This window comes from Orussus abietinus, unplaced genomic scaffold (assembly GCF_000612105.2).
Source record: "Orussus abietinus isolate OABI.00-Male unplaced genomic scaffold, Oabi_2.0 scaffold39, whole genome shotgun sequence".
Classification (NCBI taxonomy): domain Eukaryota; kingdom Metazoa; phylum Arthropoda; class Insecta; order Hymenoptera; family Orussidae; genus Orussus; species Orussus abietinus.
In genome coordinates, this window is record NW_019394554.1 from 796974 (window position 1) to 821393 (window position 24420).

The window sequence follows — 24420 nt, forward strand, 5'->3', positions numbered from 1 at the left end:
CTGAAAGCCATCCTTGCGATAGAATAACCTCCAGAGGAAAGAGATCCTAAATTATTTCCATAAAGTTAGTTCATACCCATTCCAACGAGTATATAAATTGTGCCTACGTGCCTGGTTCGTATCGACTTCGCTTCGAATTTGTCCGATCGAAGCAAAAAGCCATCGGTGTCCGTCCGGCGTTCCCTAGATTCTGGACGGCGTGAAAAATGCCGAGCAACGAATTCACGTTTCGGCTCGATGGATTCCTCGGTGTATGATAATGGACGACAAGGAGGAGCCGAGGCCGACGAGCAAAAAGTGGCTGAGTCGGCGTTATATCGCGAAATGACTCCCGACTCGCGAGATGCCGAGTAAGCGGTGGCTGGTCCTCGTCCCTGAATTTTTTCGTCAGACTATCTCACGGGCACATCTACCGCGGTAACTCCGCTGGAAGTTGGCGCCTTCGGCGAGCGGCGAGCGCGGCGACGCCCCCGCCATCTCCCAGCTGACGGCTGAACCCGCAAGCCAGCGGATCGAACTCCGAAAAACGGTTTGTGTCCGTGTTCGCTCCTACTTATACCAATCAAAGACAATTACGACTTCGCACGTTTCGTCAGCACAATGGCCTCGGATTCTCTGAATCTAAAAATACGTGTCCATTGAAACAATTCGCCGCACCCTACTCACCGAAACGGTTAGTACCTCATTGCACGCCGAAGTATCTAGATTAGGTTAGGTGGTGCGGTGTTAATTGGAGACATCCAACTGCAAGTTGGCCGAAACACATTGTAGCTTAAAAATCCGATGGATAGAAATTTTTGTAAACGTTTAAACTGAATAATGACATTCCATCTCTCAATCCAAAGCGGTATTTTCACGATGAGATTCAAGCAACCGAAAAAGTCGTTTCCCCCCGAACTCGCGGAGTAATTTCCAAGTTTTGCAGTTCGTAAGAGCCGCAGGAAAATCCGATTCGGGGCTCGGTGACCGCAGAGGGAAAATCGGGTTCCCCCGTATTTTCGGAAGAGTTTCTTTCTCCTCGGGAAATTCGTTATTCCGCGCATTTTCTACCTCGGAACGAAAGCGTAAAGTGGATTGTTTACAAGGGGACGGAGCTCGATGTCCCGCCGAATCTGCCGGGATTTCGTTAGGGGAACGTCACGTCTGTTTCTGGAAAAACGGAACGTAACTTCATCCCGAGGGTTTTCCAGTCCTACGTCATTTCCGCTCCGCCTCGTCTATTCTTATGTAGTGCTATCCAGTTTTTCGCCCCGCCCCCGACAGAACGGGAAACTTCCAACTTTTCGGTATATTATCCGGCTTTATATACAATCGGTTTTTTCCCCTCGTTGTTCGAGCTCCTTGGACGACGACGTCTTCCTGTTATGCGGCCGCCCCCCTCGACTATCGATTTTCCTAAACGATTTCGCCCGGTAATTTCGAGCGACGACTCAATCCCCGAGCCCACCAACTTGACGAAATTTTTCTCCTCCTCCCCGGAATTAATATACAGACCGCGACATTATTTACATTCCATTTGCATAAACAATCTCCGGAGATACGGGTGCATCCGCGTCTCGCGGATCCGCGCTCCCCCGTCTTAACTTCTTGCTTCCTATTCCCCCTTTCGCTCTTTTCATGTGTTTGTATATATACCTTGGCATGTACTCCACGAACTGCATATATTATATTAAGAGCGCGTTTTTTTTTTTCTAGAATTTTTATGCATCCTTCTGGCGCCTTCAGGACGAGCGGATCGACCCATCGATGAAATCGATCGCTCGGTATCGGGCCTGGCCGGGATCAAAAATTCGTTCCTTCCGTTGATGTCCAATTTAGCCGACGCCATAGTTTACGCGACACATTCGCGGAGTTTACGAGCCTCGCTGACTGCTAAACCTGAAATTTAATATCGTATAGTTCGAGCGCCCCCTGCCTCGCCGGTTTCTTGGCAGTCTGCGTGGAAACTTGAAATTTTCCATCCGCGGTCGATCCGGGGCCCTCTTTTGCTCGCAACACCATCCAAGCCATTATTCCAGGCTTGTATGTGTACCGTCGCAGCCATGAAAGTAGGTAGTTCTCGTATAGTCTCTTTATTCACCCCCCACAGCCACCGTTTCGCCAGGATATTTTCCTCCGCATCCGCGGATCCGCGAATCCCTGTGTGTTACATATATCTGCGAGTCTTTCACGGGAGTTATGTGCCACGAGGTATCTACTCGGTGTATTAAATACGTGATAACTCGAGACGGGACCAGCTCGATATTTTCGTGTGCCCAGGGTCTACTTCGACGCGATAAATAATTTCATCCTACCCGGTCGAACCGACTCGGTTACTTTATACTTTCCAGGCTTTTCTTGGGACGGCGCGTCTAACAAGGAAGGTACCTGAGGTGTCCCCCTCCGATTTTGTTCATTTTTAAATATGCTATAGAGGACTAAAATCTAAGGGACCCGTGTTTTTTTTTTATCGGCGGATAAACACTTTTAGGGGGTGAAATCAGGCTTCAAGGTTGGCCGTGCAAGGGGGTGAGTTGGCTGTTTCATATAGAAGCACTCGACCGATTTTCATGAAACAACCGTCAAAATGTAGGGAATGGAGAATTACGAATCATGCATTTGGAATTTTTCGAAAAAATTCATTTTTAAGGGGTGAGCCACCCCTTTGAATATTTCTTATACCCCTTACGCGAGCTGTAATTGCTCTATCCATATGAAACTTGGTTAATTTATAGACCAGAACAATACAAAAAAAGTCTCATTTGGATAGAAAAGTTGTTTCATGAAAATCGGACGAGTGCTTCTATATAAAACAGCCAACTCACCCCCTTGCACGGCCAACCTTGAAGCCTGATTTCACCCCCTAGAAGTGTTTATCCGCCGATAAAAAACAAACACGGGTCCCTTAGATTTTAGTCCTCTATAACATATTTAAAAATGAACAAAATCGGAGGGGGATACCTCAGGTACCTTCCTTGTAAGTAAGAAAATTAATGTAACCATCAACGAATGAAACACACCACTTGGGGAAGTTCCGCGGCCCGTTGAAGTGGGAGCCCATCTCGTCGAGGATTTACCATAGTTGCGTCAATCATCGAGAAAAATGAGTTAAACTTTCGAATTATGCGAGTGCACGTGTTTCGGTGGCGGAGTTACCCTGCCAAAAGAAACATTACAGGGAAACTGAATTTTCCCCGGCGTTACTTTGAAAGTCGTTACCGTTCGCGGGATTTTCATGCCCTCGCAAGCTGGCATTACGTGAGGAGAAAAAGAGAAAGAGGCGACAGGAAAATAGAGAAGCGGAGAAATGTTTCATAATGTCCCGGAATCGCGTTCCTCGAGAAGCTACTTCGTCGTTCTTGAGCCCACGAATTAGCATGGGCTTTCGATCCGAAACTCAATTGGGGCATGGGATCATCGTCACCGCGAAATCGCTCGTGTCTCCATAAATTCGGACAAATTGAATTACGGATACGGTGACTTAGGAATTTTGGAAATACATCGGGGGGGCAGGACCGCCTGGTGTCCGAAATTCGGAGGGTGTTTCGGGAGACGCTACGCGTCGCTTCCCATTGCTGCGTTTGTCGTTCCGACGTGGTAAAATATGCCACCGACTCGCCGCCAACAGCATTGTGCCGGTTCGCGATCGTAAACAATCCAGCGACATTAATTATCCATAACTTTTTCCGGAATGGCCCGGTGGCGCCGCGGACCGTGCAGCGAATTGAGTTCGCTCTCGATTGACCGAACAGCCACTCGATTAAACGACTCGTTACCGTTTACGTCTCACGGTCTTTTCTGCCGCTTTCTCTTCGTTTTTCTCCGCTTTACTCAATTTGCCCCGGCCTGCTCCTTTCTATCGATTACCGTTCGGAAGCATGGATCGCAAGTATTTTTCCCGGAATTATTTCTACGCGCTCCTAATACGCCCTTTCGATCGATTTACGATCTTTGTTCCCTGCACCCTTTCTGCTGGCCGAACTCTAACCTACAGTGTCTTTATAAAATGAAAAGAGATCGTTTTATTACACTCCCAGCTTTCCGGAACGCGATAGCATCGTTAGTATCGAGAAGTAGACGGCAGTAAATATCGCGAAACTTTTAGGAGGAAGTCTCTCGAGTCTCCCCAGTACATGCAGAACCGATAATCGCATTTCTCATCGGAAATGGCAATCTCTTTCGGCTTAAGATCCCTCCAGAATCCGGAGGAGTGTTTCCTTTGTCATTTTCTGCAGTCCGATGTGACTCGGTCTCGGCCAGGAACAACGGTACTTTACCGGGCTCTCTTCCGAGGGTGCTTTCAACTCCTGAAATTGAGTCGTTCGCCTGGATATCGTCTACAAGTAGATCATATACGCGACTACCGAAAACACCGAAAATCTATGTCAATGATTGAATTTTTCCATAGCACTTGATCGGAGAGAGGAAGAAAGTTTCGGAAATTATATGGCGAATTAAATTTTAACTCCGAAATATACCGGTACAAATAAGAAAAGAAATAAGAGGAAGTACATGTTACCATCCTATGTATCCTTACTCGTCCATGTCGAGGATTCGAGTCGGCGAGACAACACGTGGCGCGCAGGCGCAGGAGGGATGCTCGCACGTGGTCGGCCGCGGCGCGCAGTGAAGAAAGCACGCTCCTGGTCCGGCCGGGTGGCGCCTTCCGGCAACGAGCCGCAGCGGCCAGTCGCGCGCCAGCCGCTGCCAGGGGAGGATCCGTGTTTCCATCGAGGATCGAGGTGAGTACCCCAATGTGTCCCCACTGGAAAATTCGTCCTACTACAAGATATATAATCGCCTACATTTTTTAATGGCTTTCATTTTACAAATGTAATTAAATTTTCCGATCGAAATAAATTTAATTTCGAATTTCCGAGCAGTGATTAGATATATATATCGCACACGTATATGTATATATATACACACCGCGTGTTCAGTTCAGGTAACGTGAAGTTCAGTGATAACTGTAGAAAATAAAATACCGTGGTGGTTATTAATCCGAAGCGTTTTAGTGTACGAGTGAGTAAACGATAATCGTGGATTCTTCAACATTGGGACATACGTGTTAGAAAAGTAGATATTGTTTAAAATAACATCTGTCAACCGTGGTTTATGATACGTTATTTGCTGATTATTCGGACACTCGAGGGGATGTACGTGCGGGCTTTCGCGGTAATGAAGGATAATTGGATGGGTGGTTTATATAGTGATTAACATAGTTCCATGCTACGCGTGTGCCCGCGCATGCGCGAGGGGGCTCATATCTTACTCTTTCTCATTTTCGTGATTCGCTACGAGTTCGGTGCGGTTAAAAAGAGAACTAATAATTTTCTCAATGGGGGAGTGAGGTCATTCCCGTACCGAGGAATATTTTCGATGAACTCGTAACCGTGCGAACGTCTTTGATTATTGGAACCAACGACATAAACAGACCATTTATGAAACGTAAACTCAAAGTCCTCCTCAGCTACTCGGTGTTGTCAAGTTCCGTGCACTGTAAATAATCCCCGCACGGCCATTACAATCGGGAAGAATTATCGCACAATTTTTGAGAGCATAAAAGATCGTCCCCTCTTACAGCGGAACATCAAATCGAGCGTTAGATTTTTAACGCCCCGTGTAACGCGAAACATCCCCTACGGCTCCCCCGAAATATCTCCGAGAGAGTATCCACCTCTAACGCTGTCTAAATTAATAAACCCCTAACCCCAGGAACTTCCTCAAGCCACGAAATTCCGGGAGCATACCTCGAGGCACGAACCGGCGCGACGATTACGTTGTATTCAATTACACGGTCGCGCTATGTGCCGAACGCCGAGGCAACCGGAGAAACAACCGGGCCAATGTTATAAATAAATGCCGAGATGCGGTGAATCTTTCCTCGAGTCGGGTAGAAAAAATTCCCCCGGAGGAATTTACTTTTCCGTCGCGGTATTTCGCCGGGAATTTAAGGCCACCCCTATCGTAAATGCGCCGCGACGTCCTCCGAACTGACTGCGACCCGCGAGTTTTGAGGTTATGTCTGGCCTGCAGCCTCTAACTCGTTGCTCCGTATCGTGACCATAACCTCACCTATAGTCGCGTTTTATAACTCACGTCCGAGCCCCGAAACCCGAGAACAACTGCCCAGATATATTCGACGTCTTCCTCGTCGTTACCCGGGAATAACTTCCTTCCGTAATTGCCTCAGATAGTCGCGACGAATCCCAAGGAGAGACGCGGTCAACGTTTCAAAAAATTCAATGCAAAGCGTTGATGGTCCGGGATATGCAACACTGGCAACGGGAACAGCGATGGCAACAATCGACCATCCTGGCGTAACACTATTCCACCGTTCAGCTAACAGAAATATAGTTGTTCACTGTTCGTAACGCGTGCTCAAATTTCTACAGCTTCGCCAGGAGAACAACAAAAATATTGGATGTCACTCGCGAGCAAATATTCTTTTTTATTTTCATACACGCGGCTATATAATGGATTACAGGCCGGAGTAAAGATTAACCGTGGGAATAGACATGCGTTGTGGTTCAGCATTTTTTTTTTAATCACTGTTCGAGGATCGTTGCAGTAGTTTTTCTGATGTTATTCAAGCTGATCACGCTTACCTCTGCGACATACCCCCGAACGGTCGAAATGTAATTATTCCTCGAGTATATCACGATTAAAAAACGGACTCCTGACAGTAGCGGCAATTAATTTCCCCCCCAGTAACGAAGATCAACGCACCGACGTTAACGACGATGAACGTTGCCCGTTGGGTGGAGACGAATTTTATTTATTATTTTTTTCTTCAATCTATTTTCTAAGCTTTACATAATAAATCAAGCGAGCGATTCGTGGTTTTTTTTCCTGCCGGGAATTACAAGGCAGGTTCTTTCGATGGAGGACGAGGAATCGAGAAAGCTCGGCCAGCTTTACGTCCTTCGGGATGATTAATTCGCTTCGATCTCGGTCAGAATCCACATATCGGCGACGATCGACACTAGTAATCCGTAATCCGCCCTGGCGTCGGAGTTACGAGGCCGTGAGATTTAACTTCTCGGCCCTGGGGATAAAAATCGATATGATCGCTCGATTTCGGGGATCGGGAAGAGTCATTGGACTGGACGGGAATAAATTTACGCGACACTCGCCGGAAGCTCGGAAGCTTCGGCGCGTCCAACTGTGCCAGAACGTGTCGATCGTTCCTCGTCCGAGTCGCATAATCCGGAAAGCCATTGAACCGCCGGCGTATTTGTATCCCTAGGCGCTACGGAAAAGGGGGGCCTCGCCAATTTTCGAGCAAAGAAACTTAGGCGGACACCCAGCGAAACTCATAAAAGCGAATCGGTGGAGGGTGCCGATATGACCCACGGATGATCCCGATAACTCGCCGACGCGTTTCGACAAAAACCCCGCGGAGATACTTTAGAAGGAATGGGAGGGGACCCTGAAAAATGCTCGTCGAGGTGAAAATGACGGAAACCGTCATTTTCCTTCTTGATAGTCCCTTCATAATCTACGAATTTTCCGACTCGGGGTAATCGATATTAAGTACCCTTTCGTTAGAAAATAGAATTTGCTCGGACGATCCTTAAAGACGGTTAATTTGTTTTTTATTTTTTTAAAATTTTAAAATACACTGTACAGTATCAATTACTACATATTTTGAGGTACTTATATAAATTTTTGTATGAAAAAATTGTTCACTACTGGAGGAAATATGGCCGTTGTCCTAAGTCGTTATCGAGAGAAATATGTAGACTCTTCGAGGGGAGACATTTTCTATCCCGGCGGAAATACTGGAAAATAAATGAAGCAAGGGGAAGGGTCGCGAGGGAACTCGAGGAACCGAAGTTTCAGAAAATCGTGGCAGTTCACTTGCAAATTTCCACGGAAGGGCGGAAACGCGGAAGCGTAAAGAGCGCTCCCTTGGCGAGAACGTTCGGTGGTACTTTAAGCGGGAAATTTGGAATGAATGCGAAACGAATTACGAATCCGCCGCCCTTGCGCTCTTGCATCCTACATTTCCCGCAATTTTCCAGCTGAGAATCTCCAATGGAAATTTTGCGTCCGTTTGGTTATGTCGATATGAGGACGCTTTTCAGACCCGTTGTAGAAGTGCTGCGGTATCCCGTGGCAACGGGCTGAAAAAAAAAAAGAAAAAAAACATTCTCACCTTGCTGTTGGATCCACCGAGACGCCCAGTCATTTTCAAAGACCCAGAAAGATGTTTCCAAATACCGGATCGAGGTGAAAATGATTTTTCAGCGGCGTATTTCCGCCTGGTAGAGATTCCCCTTATCGGGCCAACTCCGTTAAGTTTTCGAGCCACTGACCCGCGCAGTCGGATACGGATTTTAAATATACACTCCGGGAGGGAAACCTCTTAAATTATTTCCGCCGATCCTCCCCCCCGAGGGATCAACAAGTGAAATATTCCATTCTGGAAATTTCGCTTCCGGATCCCATCCATCTCGGCGAAGGCGATAACGAGGAGAGCCATCCAGAGTCTCGGCCCGAATGAAAATTCGCGTTGACGCGATTACGTCCCCGTCAAGAGCTTTTCCGGACACATAAACCTCGCAAAGAACTCCTTAAATTCTCGGGCGGCCTCGCCGCTAATGGGTCTCACGGAAACGAGCCCCGGCTATGCGGACGGTTAAACAAACGAGACGGACGAGGGGCAATTTGAAAATTCCGTCTGCGAGTGTCACATACTCGAAGGTACACGGGCGCCTGTCGAAAAAAAAAAAAAAAAAAGAGAGAGAGCGATCCTCGAGTGGCTGGACCAAATGAAAGATGGCCCTCCGCGGAGGCCGGTGAAGCGCCCTCCAGGCGCAACGATAATTCACTTTTTACCCGGTGAAATAAGTGAACCGGCCGAATAAATAAACGGGGGGTGTCCGGACACTTGTTACGATTCTGGTCACGACACAATCCGCGATATAATGCAGTCGAACGATCCGAAGACCGACCCCAAGGTGCGGAGGAGAGCGCGAGGAACGACCCAATTTCGAGCCTCGAATTTTTCCCCCGAATGGCCATTTTCCATCCCGAAGATGCTCCCGGCCGGCCGTAAATCAAAAGGAGCGACGCCACCCTATCGGGCCACCCGATAAAAATATTTCCGAGGGCGCCTACTGCGCCGGGACGATTAAGTCCTTCCTGAAGTCGCGATCGCGAAATAAAGTGACGCGAATTATCATTAGGGACGGCGGGGCCGATTAAGCCGACGATTTATTCCCGCGAACGTCGACCGAGGCGTCCTCGCAGTGGAAATGGAACGCCCTCTTCCGGTTCTCTTCGTTTCCCTCTTTTCCTCGGGACCCGTCAGCTCCTCGTCTTTCGGACCTCCGCCCCTCCTGCCGAGATATTCTCCTGGAAATATGAAGGAGCCCGATTCGCCCCCTCGAAATTAAACGCTCGGATGGGGGGCCCCATTTGATTGACTAAAGTGCATTCCCCTGAACCCCGCCTACTCGAGGAAAATGCGACGGAAACGCTCTCCACGGTGGAGGGGCCATGACCAACATGAGATCGCCGAGTCCATCCTGAAATCCCGATAAGAGTAACGCGACTCCTATCATCTTTGGCATCGCCGTGCGCGATTAAGTCCACGTTTACGTAAACGTCGACCGTAACGACATCGTTCTCCTAATGGAAATGAAACTTCCTCTTTCGCTCCTCCTTTTCTCCTACGTCCTTCGAGTCTCTCGGTTAACTCTTGGCGAGATGTATTTTCCTGTGGATATTGAGATGCGGACAAGGGCGCCAGGGGGTCCTCGAATCCAACGGGGTTTAATATCCAGATCTTTGAGCGACCTGAGACCACGAGTTAAACATCGTGGATATTAAACCTTTCCGATTTAATGCCGGAATTAGTCGCTTCGTTAAATTAATCGCCGCGAAATCGAAAGGGTTTATGTTTTCCTCGGGAGGGATGGATTTATTCCTTGGACGCCGAAATCCTCGGAATGCGTACTGCAGGGAAAAATCTCCTTAAAATCGGGATAGAAATAAAGGGACGCGCGTTATCGTTAGGTGGGAGCGATTAAACCGAAAATTTATCGGCGCGAACGTCCACCGTGACAGCGGCGCTCTCGAGATGCAAATGAAATGCCGTTCCCTTTGCCTTCTTCCCTTTTCTTCGTTATTCGACTCATCCGCTTTGGGAGCCCCCTCCTGCCTGCCACTCCCTGAGATATTAACGAATGTAATTCACCTTGGGAGTTCCCCGGAATTGAACGTTCTTTCACTGGCTGAATTGAAAGGGGAGATCCATCGGCCCGGTGGAGATGCATTTCTCCAGCCCCGTTTTTATACGAAAAGAGAGCCGCGATCTGGACCGCGAGAGGGACCCGACTAAATGCCCTCAAAGTACTCGTTATTTCAATGAATTATTCCAAATGAGAGGGGTGGAAACTATTACGGGAATTGTCGGAAACGAATGCCTCTCAAGATGGAATATAAAAGCCATTACCAGAAAGCGGAGCGCATTGGCGGGACGATCACTCCGAACTCGCAGGAGCCCTTGATACAATCGGCGCTACTTATGGCAAGGATCTCGAAAGAACTTGCCGTTTCGCATCGCGGAAATTCCATTAGGAAGAAAAATACTCGGGAATCTCTCTGGCGGTTTCACTAATTCGAGGTATTCTCCTACGAATGGAGAGAACGAAAAGGGCTGCCCTATTGTAACGCGGGGCGCGGCGAACGAACGTCAGGGCAAGATGGCGAGGATAAATGCGGAAATCCAACCCTGAGTCGTTTCTGGAAGGGGCAGGGAGGCAAAGAAAACAGGTCCGAGGAGACGCCAGCTAGTCTGTATTGCCGCAGCCTCCCCTGTACTCGCCATTGATTTGTCACCGACTCTGTATCCGTTTCCCTTGGCCGCCCAGATTCGCGCCTTGTAAATCGCCCACCTCGATCTTCCTTATTTCCCCCCGGCTAGCTTTGAAGAACGGAGGAGATTACGGATTCGGAGAGGATTTTTTGTCCCCCTCGCGACTTTCCGCCGGAATATTTCTTTAGCTACCCGGTTCGAGTCGTTAGGAAAACTCACCCTCGGGGGCCCTCCCAATTTCCCGGGACGAGTCCCCCTTCGCGAGAAAATTTCGGAGCTAGAGGTCGGTCTTCCCCTCGTGACGAGGTCGTGGAATAAACCGTGCTCCAAGGGAAGTCGTCACCTGGTGACCCCTACCCCTAGAGACACCTGCTGAACGCGGACGATTTTTAAGAGTGTACGCCCGCGCCCTATGTTTACGAGTTACCCCTGGAGTCGATCCGCTCTCGATTCTTTTCTTTTCCTGCCGACCCCTTCTCTCTCCTTCCGAGTCTCTAACTCGGAAAAAGAACCGCGGAACTAGAGAAAGTGTAGAGCACCGAACAAAGAAAGTGAGGGGGGGACCAGGGACAACTTTGTCCAGAGTTCTCGCCAGACGCTTTGCCGAGCAGTTGCCAAAAAGGAATCCACCGCGGAAATGGAAAAAAAAAGTCGAATATAAATTCGATATAAAAAAGCCGAGCCTCGGATTTGTATCGCCAGCATGGACGGCGAGTTTCTCGGGAATTCTTAAAATTTATGAACGTAAATCCTCGGAGTACGGATAAATCAATCCCCCTCGATCGAGGACAATGCTGCAATTTATTGCAGGCCAGTAAAAGTTTTTTTGCATCGGGAGGATCTTCTTGCTAGAAGTAAATTCTCCTTGGTTGTAATAAATCCCGACACGGTCCTCTGTAAAACGGGTTGATTTATTTGAATGAGGATGTTTTTTTTTTTCTGCGCGGGAGGTGTCTGAAAAATCGGGGATAGATTTTCTCCTCAGCGTTAGACTCCCCCAGGCTCTAACTCGAGATTCCGCTCAATGACGGATCGTGACGTAGGATGTTACGACCACTTCCTTATAAAAAAGGACTCGTATCGTGACAAACACCGAACGTGGGCGACATTATTCAACCTCGGGACGATACGACAGGAGTTTACGACACGCTCTGGCGACAAATGTCGACTCGGTCGACGAGTGAAATATTTTTCCGAAAATTCCGGCCACGGGTAACGTCACGGCTACAATCAGAAAGCGGTAACCCGTAAGCCCGACTCCCCAACTATAAACTATAAAGGAGGAATCGAAAGAAGAAGCGTTCCCGGAAAAGTCGATGGCGTCCCTGATGATGCTTTTTCAAGGCGCGGTGAATTCGCCGCACGCTACCAAATTGAAACTTCACTGCCGCCCTCATAAATTTTTACGAGTACCATCCCCTTCCCTCCTCCCGATACTTTTTCCCGCCGACGACGTCGAGGCTTTACCGAGAACGCGACCCTGAATGTCGTCCCTCTACTTTCGGCACTTTTTCCTCGCCCCTTTTTACGCCCGCCGAGCGGGTGGACGCGCATTTTGGATAAGCAAAGAAAGCCGCCATAAATGCATATTCCTGTTGGGGGACTAACGCGAGGAGACTAGGGGAGAGTTCGATGGGGATGTTATATCTACCCATCTACGAAGGAGAAAGGAAGACCTAAAAGACCCGAGGGACCACTTCCGTAAATATCGAGAAAGGGCGAGCGGTTATTTAGCTGTCACCGAATTAATGCGATCGCTCCGCAGAAATTCGGATTTTGCGGGAAACCACGTTCTACTACTTCGCTCTGGAGGGAGGTTACTTCTTGCGATCGCGGAATGGGAATTTAAAAATACCGTGGGAATTTCGTCGACCCGGGCTTCATTAATTCATGATGCTTGCGGAAGGGAAGGCGCGAAGAACTTACCTGGCAGAACTCGCGGCCAGTGTTTTACCTGTCTATTTTCGAAAAAGGAGGAGAAATTTCAGGAAGGTCTGGTCTCGACCGTAAATCTAGGGAAGAGTCGCTTATGCGAACGCTGTCCTCCGCAACGAACTTTGCCCGATTTCTTATGTACCCGAGGGAACCTCCTCGTGACGGAGCGTCTTCCTCACGGGAGGAAATCATTTTCCACGGCGATAGGGTCGAAATGTACGACGTAACGGATTTTTCGACTCTCGACATTGCGGGAAATACTGCCTCTGGAGTAATTCCGGGAGACACTTTATCCGTCCACTTCCGAAAAGGGAGGTCATGCCGGAAGAAGGGCCGTGCCCCATAAATCTCGGAAGCTGTCGCTTATACGAACGTCGTTCTCCACGATGGGCTTCCCTACTTTCTTATGCACGCGAAGTACTTTTTATGATATAACGCAGTAAATTCCTATACCCCGGAATATGCTCCTTCCATGGTTCCTCGTTCGCCCCTCTCTTCCCCTACGTGGACACTCGTCGATGATCTTTGAATTAATAATAGGAAGTAAATACCGGAGGTACCCTAACCTAGAATTCCGTACGTCATTTCCGCCTTTCCACTCTACCGTAATAAAGTCGGAGAGGCTCGTAGACGTGCTGCTTAGAATACAGAAATTCCGTCTACTCGTAATGTCGACTCGATTTCGAGGGATGCAATTTTCACCTTCCTCCGAGGCACTTTTCATCCGGCGGAAATGCGTCGGGAGGCGCCTCCGCCATTCGTCGAGTTCTTTTGAAAATGCCTCTCTGCTAGAAACGACACCTCGCCCAATGAATTCCTCTATTTCCTTGGCGTTTAATTAGCTACGTAAATTCAATTGAGATATTAACTCTCTTTCACGCGGCCGGGGCGGTCGTTGCGACGAATTTCCTCCGCCTTTAATTACACGATCTGCGAGCCCCTCGACTTTTCCCCGAGAGTGACCACTTCGCTCCCAATGTTTCATCGTCTTTTGTGATGGCAAAGGAATCCGCGAAATTCTAAGGGGAAAATCTAATCGCGCCCACCTCGTCCGCGGGTACGCGTACCGAGCACCTGTTCTCCGTTCTCCATTCGCGACTCATTTTCCGCCGCAAAAGTTCAGCCGGGTCGTAAAATCTCGCCGATGTTACACCTCGTAAAGTTGGACTTCTTTTTTTTTTCTCTTAAGAAGCCTCGTAAAGTCCTGTAACCTTTTTAAAGAAGGCCCTAAAAATTACTTCCATGGGTTGCCTCCGCCGCATTAGGTGCGTCTTCTCCTCGCGGGAAAAAGAGTCTTGTTTGCTAAGGAGCTTCTTTTCCTCTTCGCTGAAGGCGAAATGTGCTTGAAGGAAACGTGTTCGTGACTTTTCAGGTGGATGTCGGGCCAGGGTGCCACGTGGACCCTGAGAAGGGTTGCACCTGTGCGGGGACGCGTGTAACCGAGTGTGTGCCGGAAGAACGGGTTCAGGACTGGGATTTCGAGATGAGCTATGAAGGGAGGCCTGGGCTGCCTGATAGCCTCCGTGTTTGTCCTCCAATTGGTCCAGCTGACACTGACCGTAGATGCCCTTCCTCCAGTCGTCAAGATCGGTAAGTCGGACCTTTCTAAAATTGACGAAATAGTTTTTTTTTTTGGTACAAATTTCGCGAAAAGAGTAGGACGGGAAAGAGCCGAGAGCGGGGCTAGGAAATTCCAAGGCATTAATCTATATCAACGAAGAACTCGATCTCCATCGAGAATAGGTTGGCGTTTATTTGGTGGAGCTCAACCGCCGAATAAATGCAACAATGGCCGGCGGTTCGGGAATGGCCCGGCTTGGTGAAATATCGATATACCTTGGTATTCGTTACCATCGAAAATCCACTCCTCCACTTTGTCTGCCCCCATTTGTGTAACATTCTATTACTCTCTCGTCTTCCCTCGCTTTTGACAAATCCTCTTACTGCCCGAACCGGCGACCAAATTGCGAAATGCAATTTCGACGCGTTGCGCGCCCATGCGCGATAAGATATCAATTCGAGCCCCCCCCCTGTTAATTTGTTTATTAGCTTCCACTCTGAAAACCATGCTGTAACTTTGACGTTTTAGAGGAAAATATATAAAATGACGAAATGGAGGATGACCTCGGTGAAATGTATATTGATTAACGTCGGTTGTTAAATCGATGTGCCAATTAACATTGCATCTTCGATATCCAAGGGAGGGAATGTATTGTAAATAATGGAAAGGCGATTCATCAAGCCGCCCAACTCGGTGCTATACAATTCAAATGGCATCTTTTCTTAAAAGTTACTCGGTTGGGGGAAATCCCGGAAATTTCTCGGGGATGGAGAGGAAGTGGGACCAGAGGAGGAAAATGCGACCACCCTCGTAAATTAGGAGAAATTGTTGCACGCGGTAAGCGACGATGGGAGGCGAGACTCATTGAAAAGTTTATCTTGACAAATCGCCGCCTCTGTGTCGTTTTTCGCGGAGAACTTTATTTACTGGCGCAAAGAAAATCGCGCCGACCTCGAGGGATTCAATTGAAAAGGGAACGGCGGAAACGTCAACAACGCTCCTCCCGTGGAAATGGAATAATCCGCACTAAATTTGTAAGAACAATTGTCTGGAGCCCGATGCGCGAAATTATTCTCGCAAATGAGCATTAACTACGTATCAAATAAATGTTGATCACTCACGGCAGATTCGGCTCGTCAAACGGTAACATATTAGTAACAAATTTCACGATTTATTAACGGCAATAATTTAGCCGATATTGAGGACTTTGCCAATAAGGGTTATTTGGTTAACTGCTCCTGCGGAAAATGAAGTGCTGATACAGGAACTGGGAAATTTGGCAGGTACCTCTGTAAAATAATTATTACATTACTAGCACTGATAACGAGCAGTGTTCATTGCTCGCGGGAAAATTTGTCACCGTGACGAATTAGTCCTCCACCTTTATCTGATTATTTTGTTGAACCCAGAAAATGAAAATGCACCATCCGCCTGCGATAAATTTTGGCTGTAATTTTTTCGTCGCTGCTGTTACCTCTGAACAAAATTATTCGGCAACGTTTTTAGACAAAATAGCACTCCGGGGCCAGGCTTTAAATTTTAAACGAGGTTGTAATCGAATTATCCTCTCCGTGTAAATTAAATGTTTGGTCACTCGCGAACCGATGGCTCGGTAAACAAAAATTTTCCCGGTCACGTAATTCGAAATCAGTGTCGGACTTTTTTTTCTTTTTTTTTTTCGAGGGAAGGGAAAGCGCGGAACGGAATCACCGGGAGATGACGGGGGATTTGAACGAAGCTTTAAGAGCTTCGGTTTTCAACCCTAGCCCGTGAATGCGCATTCTTCCCTTAGCGACTTATCGCGAAGTGGAAGGTAATTTCAAGAGGAAAAGTAAAAGGCCGTCCAGCGGAAACTCAGTCAGGATTTAATGGTCCGTATCCATCGTTCGGTAAATCACCGAGTAGCATCGAAAAGCGAGGTACTCCTTCCTCCGCCATTGGTTTCCGTTACTCGAAAGATTTTCTCCTCCCCTACCCTTTTTTCCTTTCCTCCTTTTCGATGAGGACTCCAAGGCGGGGTCAATGGATCCTTGGAGTGGACGTTCTCACCGGCTGTCTCAAAGCCATCCGAAATTCCCTCGACTTCTCTGAAATTCCTGACGAACGTGTGGAGAGGAGTCGTGGGAAATGATCGATTGCAAATTCGGAAATCAAAGTTCAAAGGGAACCGGTGATAGCCGCCGTAACGCATCCGATGGTGCTAATCTAACGTGATAGCTGGTCGCGACAATTCCCCTAGGGCAAACCCCTAGTAATATTACCCCACGTTGCGGCGGTAACCCTCGGCAAATAATACTAGATCGCGACAAACCTCGGCAAACAGAGGGACTGAGAAGAGGGGTTCCGAAAGAGGCGCCGACGTGCGGAAATAAATGCGAAGGAATCTCAACCGCGAGCTACTCTTTCGATTCCATCCCCTCTGCGAACTACCCCTACGTGGGGGGGGGCGAAAATCGAAGGAGAAATCAGTCTCCGCCGAACGTCTATCTCGTAGGAATCCTCGCGAGACATCCCGTCTTGATCCTGTTTAACGTTTCGCTTGATACCCCTTTCTGAAATACTAGATTTCCCTTTCAATGGCCGGATTTCGAGCACCTTCGAATCCTGGTGACTTATCCGAGTTCCGTTTCTAAAAGTCTCCCTCGTCTTGTATCTGAACTTTTCCGAGTTTTCGGTGCTTGACGGGGTGATCGCCCCGAAGGGAGAGACTCTGTCGGAAAGGTTTCATACGATTATAACGATCTGGCTTCTTATCGGAGACATAATTCTCCCGAGGTGCTGGCGAAAAAAAAAAAAAAAAGGGTGGAGGGTAAATTCCCAGAACGTTCAATTCTCGAGTAGGTAAAGAAAGGTGGACGGAGGTGAACATTGCCAAGTCCATTCCCATTCTCCACCTTGACGAGTCGAAGGCACGAAACTTCCCAGAATTCCCTCCGGAAGTTCCGTCATTCGAGAAAGTTTCGTCCAGCGTGGTCCAGGCCCTTCCCTGAAGTTGTCAGAAATTTGCCGGGGATAACGCGATAAGCGCCGTAATAGACGAAATGACGCGACACCGGAAAGGTTTGATAGGATTATGCCGGGGAACTATCTTATCGGCGCCAATCCTCGTAGGAACTGAAACAGCCGTTTCGAAGTTGGCCGTGAAATACCGGCAATCCATGTAGTATCTTCGCCTGGGAGAGATTCGTCGATACTTTGAACGCGTGCCGCGAAGTTCGAGGTTTAAACAACACTTTCCTCGGATATAACGCCGCCGATATCCACGTGGATGGAGATTTACCTAAACCGAATCGAAAAGTTGGACAGCTCGCGATAAAAATCAATGGGGGAACGAGCTACCCCCTCGTGAACTTACGGCGCTCGAGTGGAGTCCGAAAAGGGGGGTGATTCTTGGGCGCCATTTGCGCGGCCTTTTTGAAAGGGGGTTCTCTCCCGATTTTTACGCCCGACGAGTTCCCTTCTCGACCCCCTTTGATCCCGGCGGTGTATGACCGGATAAAGGCCGGCAGAAGGAAGTTTAAATAAAAAGGAAAACGCTCTTACTCCCGGCACGACGTGGCCGCTCTTCCCGCGGACGTCCACATCCCACTTTTTCCGGCTGAAGCTCCGCGCTTTTCCGCCCTTCGCTTCCAATGGGCAGCCTTCCTTTCCGCTGGAGCCACGTGGACGGAAGGGTGGCTCGCTCGAGTGCCTACGACGACCACGAGAGGAAAGAGCAGGGGATGTCACCGGAGCTGGAGGAGACGGAGATAGGTGGACCCGCCAGAGAGGAAGGTGAAAACGAGTGGGAAGGAGGCCGCGGGGGAGGAATGGTTGCGAAAGGAAAAGAGAGGATCAGAGAGGGAGCTACAAGGAAAAAGAACGAGGAAGAGGGGAAATTCGACGACGCGGCGCCTCGCGGGCTATACTTTCGAACTTGAACCCCTTTGTTCGGTGACTATCCCTGCGGGGGGTCCTGAAAAACGAGCCAATTTATAGGGAGAATTAGACACCGTGGAGGTCGCGGCACGTGGCACGCGTTTCGAAATTTCCTGGTGAGCTGATTTTATCCTTATTATTTTTCTTCTTTTTCGAACTCATTTTTTCGAGGCCATTCCGACGGCCTATCCACGTGGAGGCGCTCGGTTGGGAACCGCATTAATGGTTCCGCGGATAAAAGAGGAAGTCCTAATAACTCAACGGGGGAAAGAAAGGATCTCAACGGACGAGGGAGAATTTCCCGTTGACCCAATTAATATTCTTCCCCCGAATGTCTTATTCGCGTCGATAATGGATGACCACTGTCCTGGACTTCGTCAAGGAAGGTGGAGGACATTCCCCGAAATCGCCTCGATTCTTTAACCCGGTAAGGGAAGAACTAGAAAGGTCCACGAGGTGAATTAGTCGGAGGAAATTTAAAAATGTAATTTCTACTTTTTACGACGGACACTCTGGACGTATCTTTCCATCTTCTTTCCGAAATACTCGGGTTATGGGATTTCTGGAGGGAAGGGGGTCGCGAGGCGAGCCGGCAACGCTTTTAATAAATTCACGAGGGTTCGACAAATATAAGTTTCACTCCCCCGGATGTATCCTCGGTGGGTTCTCGATCTTTTCCGATTTTCAACCCCCTCGGCTATCCGGGGCTTGAAATGGAAACGCTCGAGTTAAATCGAAGGATCGAACTTCGGTCACTCGTTTCACTTGTCGTTTCTATCGGTCGAGATACTTTTGTTGACTCGGCAAAATTGCCGACTCGCGACACCTCCTTAGGTTGACGATTTTTCCTGCTTTTCTCTAGTTCCTCTTTATCGACCTCTCGGGGGAGAAGTTTCGACAAACATAATTATTGTAGCTTCACTCGCCGTCGAGGAGAGCATCGAGTCTCACTTGATTTTCCTTTAGGTTTGTTAACGCTCGCGTTGACTTAGCGATTTAATTGCGGGAGTTGTTCTCCTTCGAAAAGGCGAAACACCGCGGGCCGTTCGACTCCTCTCTTTGTCGGCTGGGTGGAGGGAAGAAAATGCATCACCGTCGGGGGCGGAGAAAAAAACCAAACGCGAATTCCCGGAACCGAGCCGAGCAGATTTGGATTTAAATGGGTTTCCGGTTCCCGTGGGAGGGCCAAAAAATGCGAGCAATCCGGATGCTCTGCCATTCGGATTTGCCCGCCGTTATTTCCTAGGGTTAAAGTTACAGGGCTAAAAGCGGATTATTACGTGTCCGAAAAATGTCAGGTAGCGGTATCGGAATTTGTTTTACCGCGTTCACCGAAGTGGCGAATAATCCCTTAACATCGAACCGACACGAACTACCCTTGTTTTGCCGATTGACGCTGCATATCGACCTTCCGAATACGCGTTCATTTTCGATACAAAATTTCACGATCGCGTTGGAAAGAAAGAAAAAAAAATTAATTTCACCCCGAGACCTCGCTCCGGTTGGGCTCGACGATCGGAGGGATGAAATTCTACGACGTCCACCCCTCTTTTACCGCATCCGGAAAATCAAAAGCCTCGACTACAAGGAAAGTTACTCTTCCTCCGGTTTCACTCTCGACGTCTTTGCTCGTGTTCCCTTTTGGTCGCGGCCGGGTTTGTTTAGGATCAGAGATCGATTAGGATCGGATAGTCTTTGCAAACTCCGAGTTTGGTTTAAATCCTCGTGGGAGACCCTCGGCCCCTCCGAAGGATCGAATGTCCTATCGATTCCATCTCACACCGAGGCGATTCCTTTGCCTCCCCGACTGTCTCCGTCCCTCGATAGCCACCCCGATTGTCCCCTACCAAAGGACCCACTCGGCCAATTTTTGACGCTGATCGATTAATATGCCGACCCATCGATCCGAGGCTTCTCTTTAAATCCTCTCGTGTTACCTCTGCAGAGACGCGACTTGCAAATAGCATTAACCCTTTACTGAATTCTTTAAAGTGCTCAAAAGAAGGCGGCGAGCAGAGATTCTAGAAAAAGGAATAATTGAATTTTCGGAAGGAAAAAGAAAAATGTAACGAATACCCCGGGGGTCTCTTTATACCAGCGAATAATACTTTTAGCCCCGCTTGTGTTTTTTAAGGTTTCCACGAGTCGTGCGAGATTTGTTTCAGTTTTCCAGGAAGGTTCGCGCTCCGACCTCAAAAAATTCCCTAGTCGATCCCTCGCCTCGAGGAGGTATTTAACGAGTATTTTTTTTTCCCGTCAAGCCAGACCTCTTATAAATATTCAGACCCACTGACGTAAACTCCCCATACAACTCTTCGAATTGTTCTTCGAAAAACATTGGGCCAAGCCTGGTTTTTAAATTCCATTCCAATTCCTCAGGGCTAGAAGTACACATCGGAGGACGACTTAATTTTTCGGTAATCAATCGATCTCGCCTTTCCGATTAGCCCGCGGCATTTTTCTTTGTCCAGACACCCGATGGGAAATTCATGTTTAATCGCGAAATTCTATAACCGCGGTAGAAGGTCCCGAAAGGAGAGCAAAGCGAGGATCGAAGCAGAAGGCGTTGGAAACATCTCGAGGAGCAGTGGTCCGACAGAACTTACCGCGAGAAAACGTCCCCTTGTGTTCAGGGGACAAACTACCCCCTGAATCGCAACGCCACCCTGTCAAGAGCAAAGCAAAAGGCCGCCGGCGAGACGAGACGTCGACCCGACGTTTCATTCCCTTGAGAGAACCAGCTCCGGTTTTCTAACGCCGAAGAGTTTCTTCCGAGCGGAGGTAAAAATCGAATCTAGATAATGACTTGGGGAAAAACGGCGAGTGAATTTTTTTTTCCAATTTTCAAAACCACCCCGGGAGGCATTCCCTCCGAAAGGGCTTCGATTATTTGATCGAATTTCGCGGTATTGTACAAACAGTCGAGGGTACCGTAGGTGTACCCTCCATCAGTCGGGATGGTAGCAAAGTGCATCGTCGGGAATTCTAATTAACCGAGAGAGAGGGGGAGAGAGGAAGAGTTGCTTTCAATTGAATTAAACCGACTCGCGATCTCGGGGGTCGGGAGTCGGGGACAAATCTCGAATTTCATATCACGAGCGAGAGATTAATCGCCATTCGCGCGGAAAGAAATTCCCAGCAGCGGCAGTCCCGCAATTCGCACGTCCTTTCCCGACACTTCCCCGGATAATTCCTTCGGCCGGGGCGCGGGAAGCGAAACCCCCGAAGGACCACCAGACGAATAAATACATTTGTCGGCGTTATCGGAGCTCGTAATTCACCCGAGTATGACACTCTATCCTCCTTCCTGCCCTTTCGTCCCTCCCCCGGACAGGACGCGCGTCCCCTCCGCCGTTCCCCGAGCCCTCGATCCTCCCTCTTCCTTTTTCCCTCTTTGTCATATCCCGCAAGTACTTTTCTCACTTCGGGGCGGTCACTTTATTGCTGCACGTGTGCAGAATCCCCGGGACCCGGGGACCTCGCTCCCGGGATATCTCCTCCTTTTTCTCCGGAAGAGGACAGGCTCGATAATCGATCGTGATTGGACCACCTCGTTATTTCCGGGCCGCTTCCGCGGAAGCGGTGGAATCTGGCTCGGCTTCCGGAAGTCGGGGGAGGAGACCCTGGAAGAGCCGGAAACGAGCTCGATCTCGATACTCGCCTACTTCCGACTTCCGGGCCCGTTTTCCCACCTCGAGTCCAACTCTGAAAATGATACCCTCGCGGTGTCGGGTCTTTCGAAAAATCCTCGATGAAATTTTCCCACCTCCCGGCGAGGTGTCTCCACGAGACGCGAGGTAACCTCGGAGGGAGGTCTCCACGTCGGGGATTGTTCCCAAGAAAACCCGACCCGGTACCTCCCCGAAAAATCTATTTGAAAGGGTTCCCCCTAATTCCGTCGTCACGCGACCATTTCTAATTACCGAAGGAGCCGTTGAGCCGTTCCAGCCGGGCAAAAAACGAGCCGGAGCTTACCGGCGAACTCGTAGGAAGGCCTTCGGCGTTCTTTTCTCCGGATGCAGGCCGGAAAGAAACGCGGAGGTATCGGTTAACCCGTCAGAGCCCGTACCTCGAGATTCCTTTCGTCGTCGTCGACGCGGCGAAACTCCGCTTCCCGAGGTAGAGAAACCTCCGTAATTACGACGGCTCTTCGGAATCCTCTCGATGAGTTTACAGGGTAATCCCGATCTTCCGGGATATAACCCGGGGTAGCCCGAGGTTAATCGAGCAGCGGCCGCCCTCTCAAAGAGAGGGAGGCTCTTATACGAGCCTCCTCCAAGGTTAAGAATCCATTACCCAAGTTCTGGATGGCCGCGCCCTTAAGGGGCGAATCCGGGACACCTTGATCTACGGAGACCCTGACCACGATAGACCGAAAATGCTGCTCAGCTCCTCGATAATCGATGCCCCCAATAAACAGAGGGTCGTCGCTTAACGTCGACGTGTAAGACGGGGATTATATCCTATCGCGGCTGCTCGGTACATCGTTTATGCAAGTCCTCCTACCCCGTTTACCGATATTACGTTAACGTCGCGCCGGGGGGGAAGATCCTGTAATATGCCCTGCAAGGCGAGGCGCGGTGATTACCGGTTCCGCAAAAAGGCGCGTCGTTACATCGCCTGCAGTTTCTGTTTTTTTTTTTTTCTTTCTTTTTTTTTCCTTTTCCCGTAACGAGCGCAACGTGCCATGTAAAGGGCGCCGCGCGCAGGTGACTCGGGATCCATGGTTTAATGACAGAGCTTCACCCAGGGGTGATGGAGTGGCGTTGGGCTGTAATGAGAACTATACCCGAGGGCTGGTAATGCGATTACCCTCAAGGGCTTCATCCACCTACCCCCTGGACCGGCACCGCCCCTTCCGGCTAAACATCTTGCCCGATTGGTTGTTTCGGCTCCGACGGAAGCGGCGAATAAATCTGGAGAAAAAACATTAAAAATCCAGATCTGGACGGGATTTTTGGATTTCGGGGATTCGGTTGGAGTATCGGGGACTGATCTTACCTGAAGACGTGGTCCCGAAAACTCGAGTTATGGCCGGGATATCCGACGTCGCGCGAGGACTCTTAGCTACAGGTCGTCTCGGGCCATTTCTGGACGGCGAAACTGGGCAAGACCCATCTTCGGGGCTCGAGTCGACGGTAAATATTTTCTGGACGTATAGGACGGCCCGGTGAGCGCGATTGGACATTTGCCAGATAGCAGCCGACCAACTGGAGCATTGACCCCAGGGTCCTGGAGGCGCTGGCCGTCGAGTCCTGGCAAACCTCCTGCGGTTAACGGACACTGCTCCGTGCCATTCTTGCGATGGAGATCCCCTGGGACATTAGCGCCACGCGTGTCCGGACTCTACGGGTAAATTCAGAAGCCGAGATTCGCCCTTGCCAAGTGTCCGCGAAGCTGACGGTCCTCGAGATGTCGAACCTCCGCACCGTGATCGGCTCGGTCGATTTTCGGGAGGCTGGAATCCTCCCCTTGCGACCAGGACTGCCGAATCTGGGGACACTCCCCGAGGAGGATAATTTCGCCGAGCGGATCTGCGAACGGGTCGGTCGCGAAAAATAGAAAAAAAAAAAAATGCTTCTGCGTTTCCCCTAGATCCTCCTCGTAGGTCGATAAACCCGTTACGCGATTGCTCTACTTTACCGACGACTACCTCTGAAGCTACTTTTGTGCCGGTATTTACCGAGAGATATTTTCTACTCAATATGGTTCCGTCTTAGGCAAATGGTATTGAGAATAGAAGCTCGAGACGCCACAGGGTAATTGGATAGTGGAATTAATGTTAGTGCTCCGCGAATTACGTATGGAGCGAGGGAAAAGGAGTCGCGCTTCGTTGCGACGTTTCTATGAGTTATTCGGAGAGGGTACAATTCGATCCCCTCTTAAGTGCGCCCTCGATACCGGGAGGTCTCTCAAGGAAATTCAGATTTTTCCGTAATAAATTCAAAGTGCCTCGCTGGAATTCATACCGGGACTCGAGAGCTGACCATGAATTCGAAACTTGGCCTAAAATCGACCAATCCCTGCTCGTCCTTCCGCTGTATCGAGAATATTTTCGCGCTAATCACCGGGACGTGTAATGTAAATTTCAGCCTTGCACCTTTGAATTTTCCGCCCACGAGGAACCCTGGGCCCGAACGCTCTCGGGAATCCCTGTACCACTGTGAATCCATTATCGATTCCTCGACGGCGATAAAGC

General features: G+C 49.2%; 1 protein-coding gene across 1 annotated transcript in view; it reads left to right on the top strand.

Moving 5' to 3' along the window:
• Positions 1 to 4664: 4664 nt before the first annotated feature.
• Positions 4665 to 24420, top strand: part of LOC105697583 (glutamate receptor ionotropic, kainate 2) — a 78984-nt gene continuing 59228 nt past the window's right edge. The window contains exons 1-2 of the mRNA XM_012421026.1: positions 4665 to 4721; positions 14115 to 14332. Of these exons, the coding sequence (XP_012276449.1) occupies positions 14233 to 14332 (100 nt within the window). The 5' untranslated portion in view covers positions 4665 to 4721; positions 14115 to 14232. The remainder of the gene's footprint in view (positions 4722 to 14114; positions 14333 to 24420) is intronic.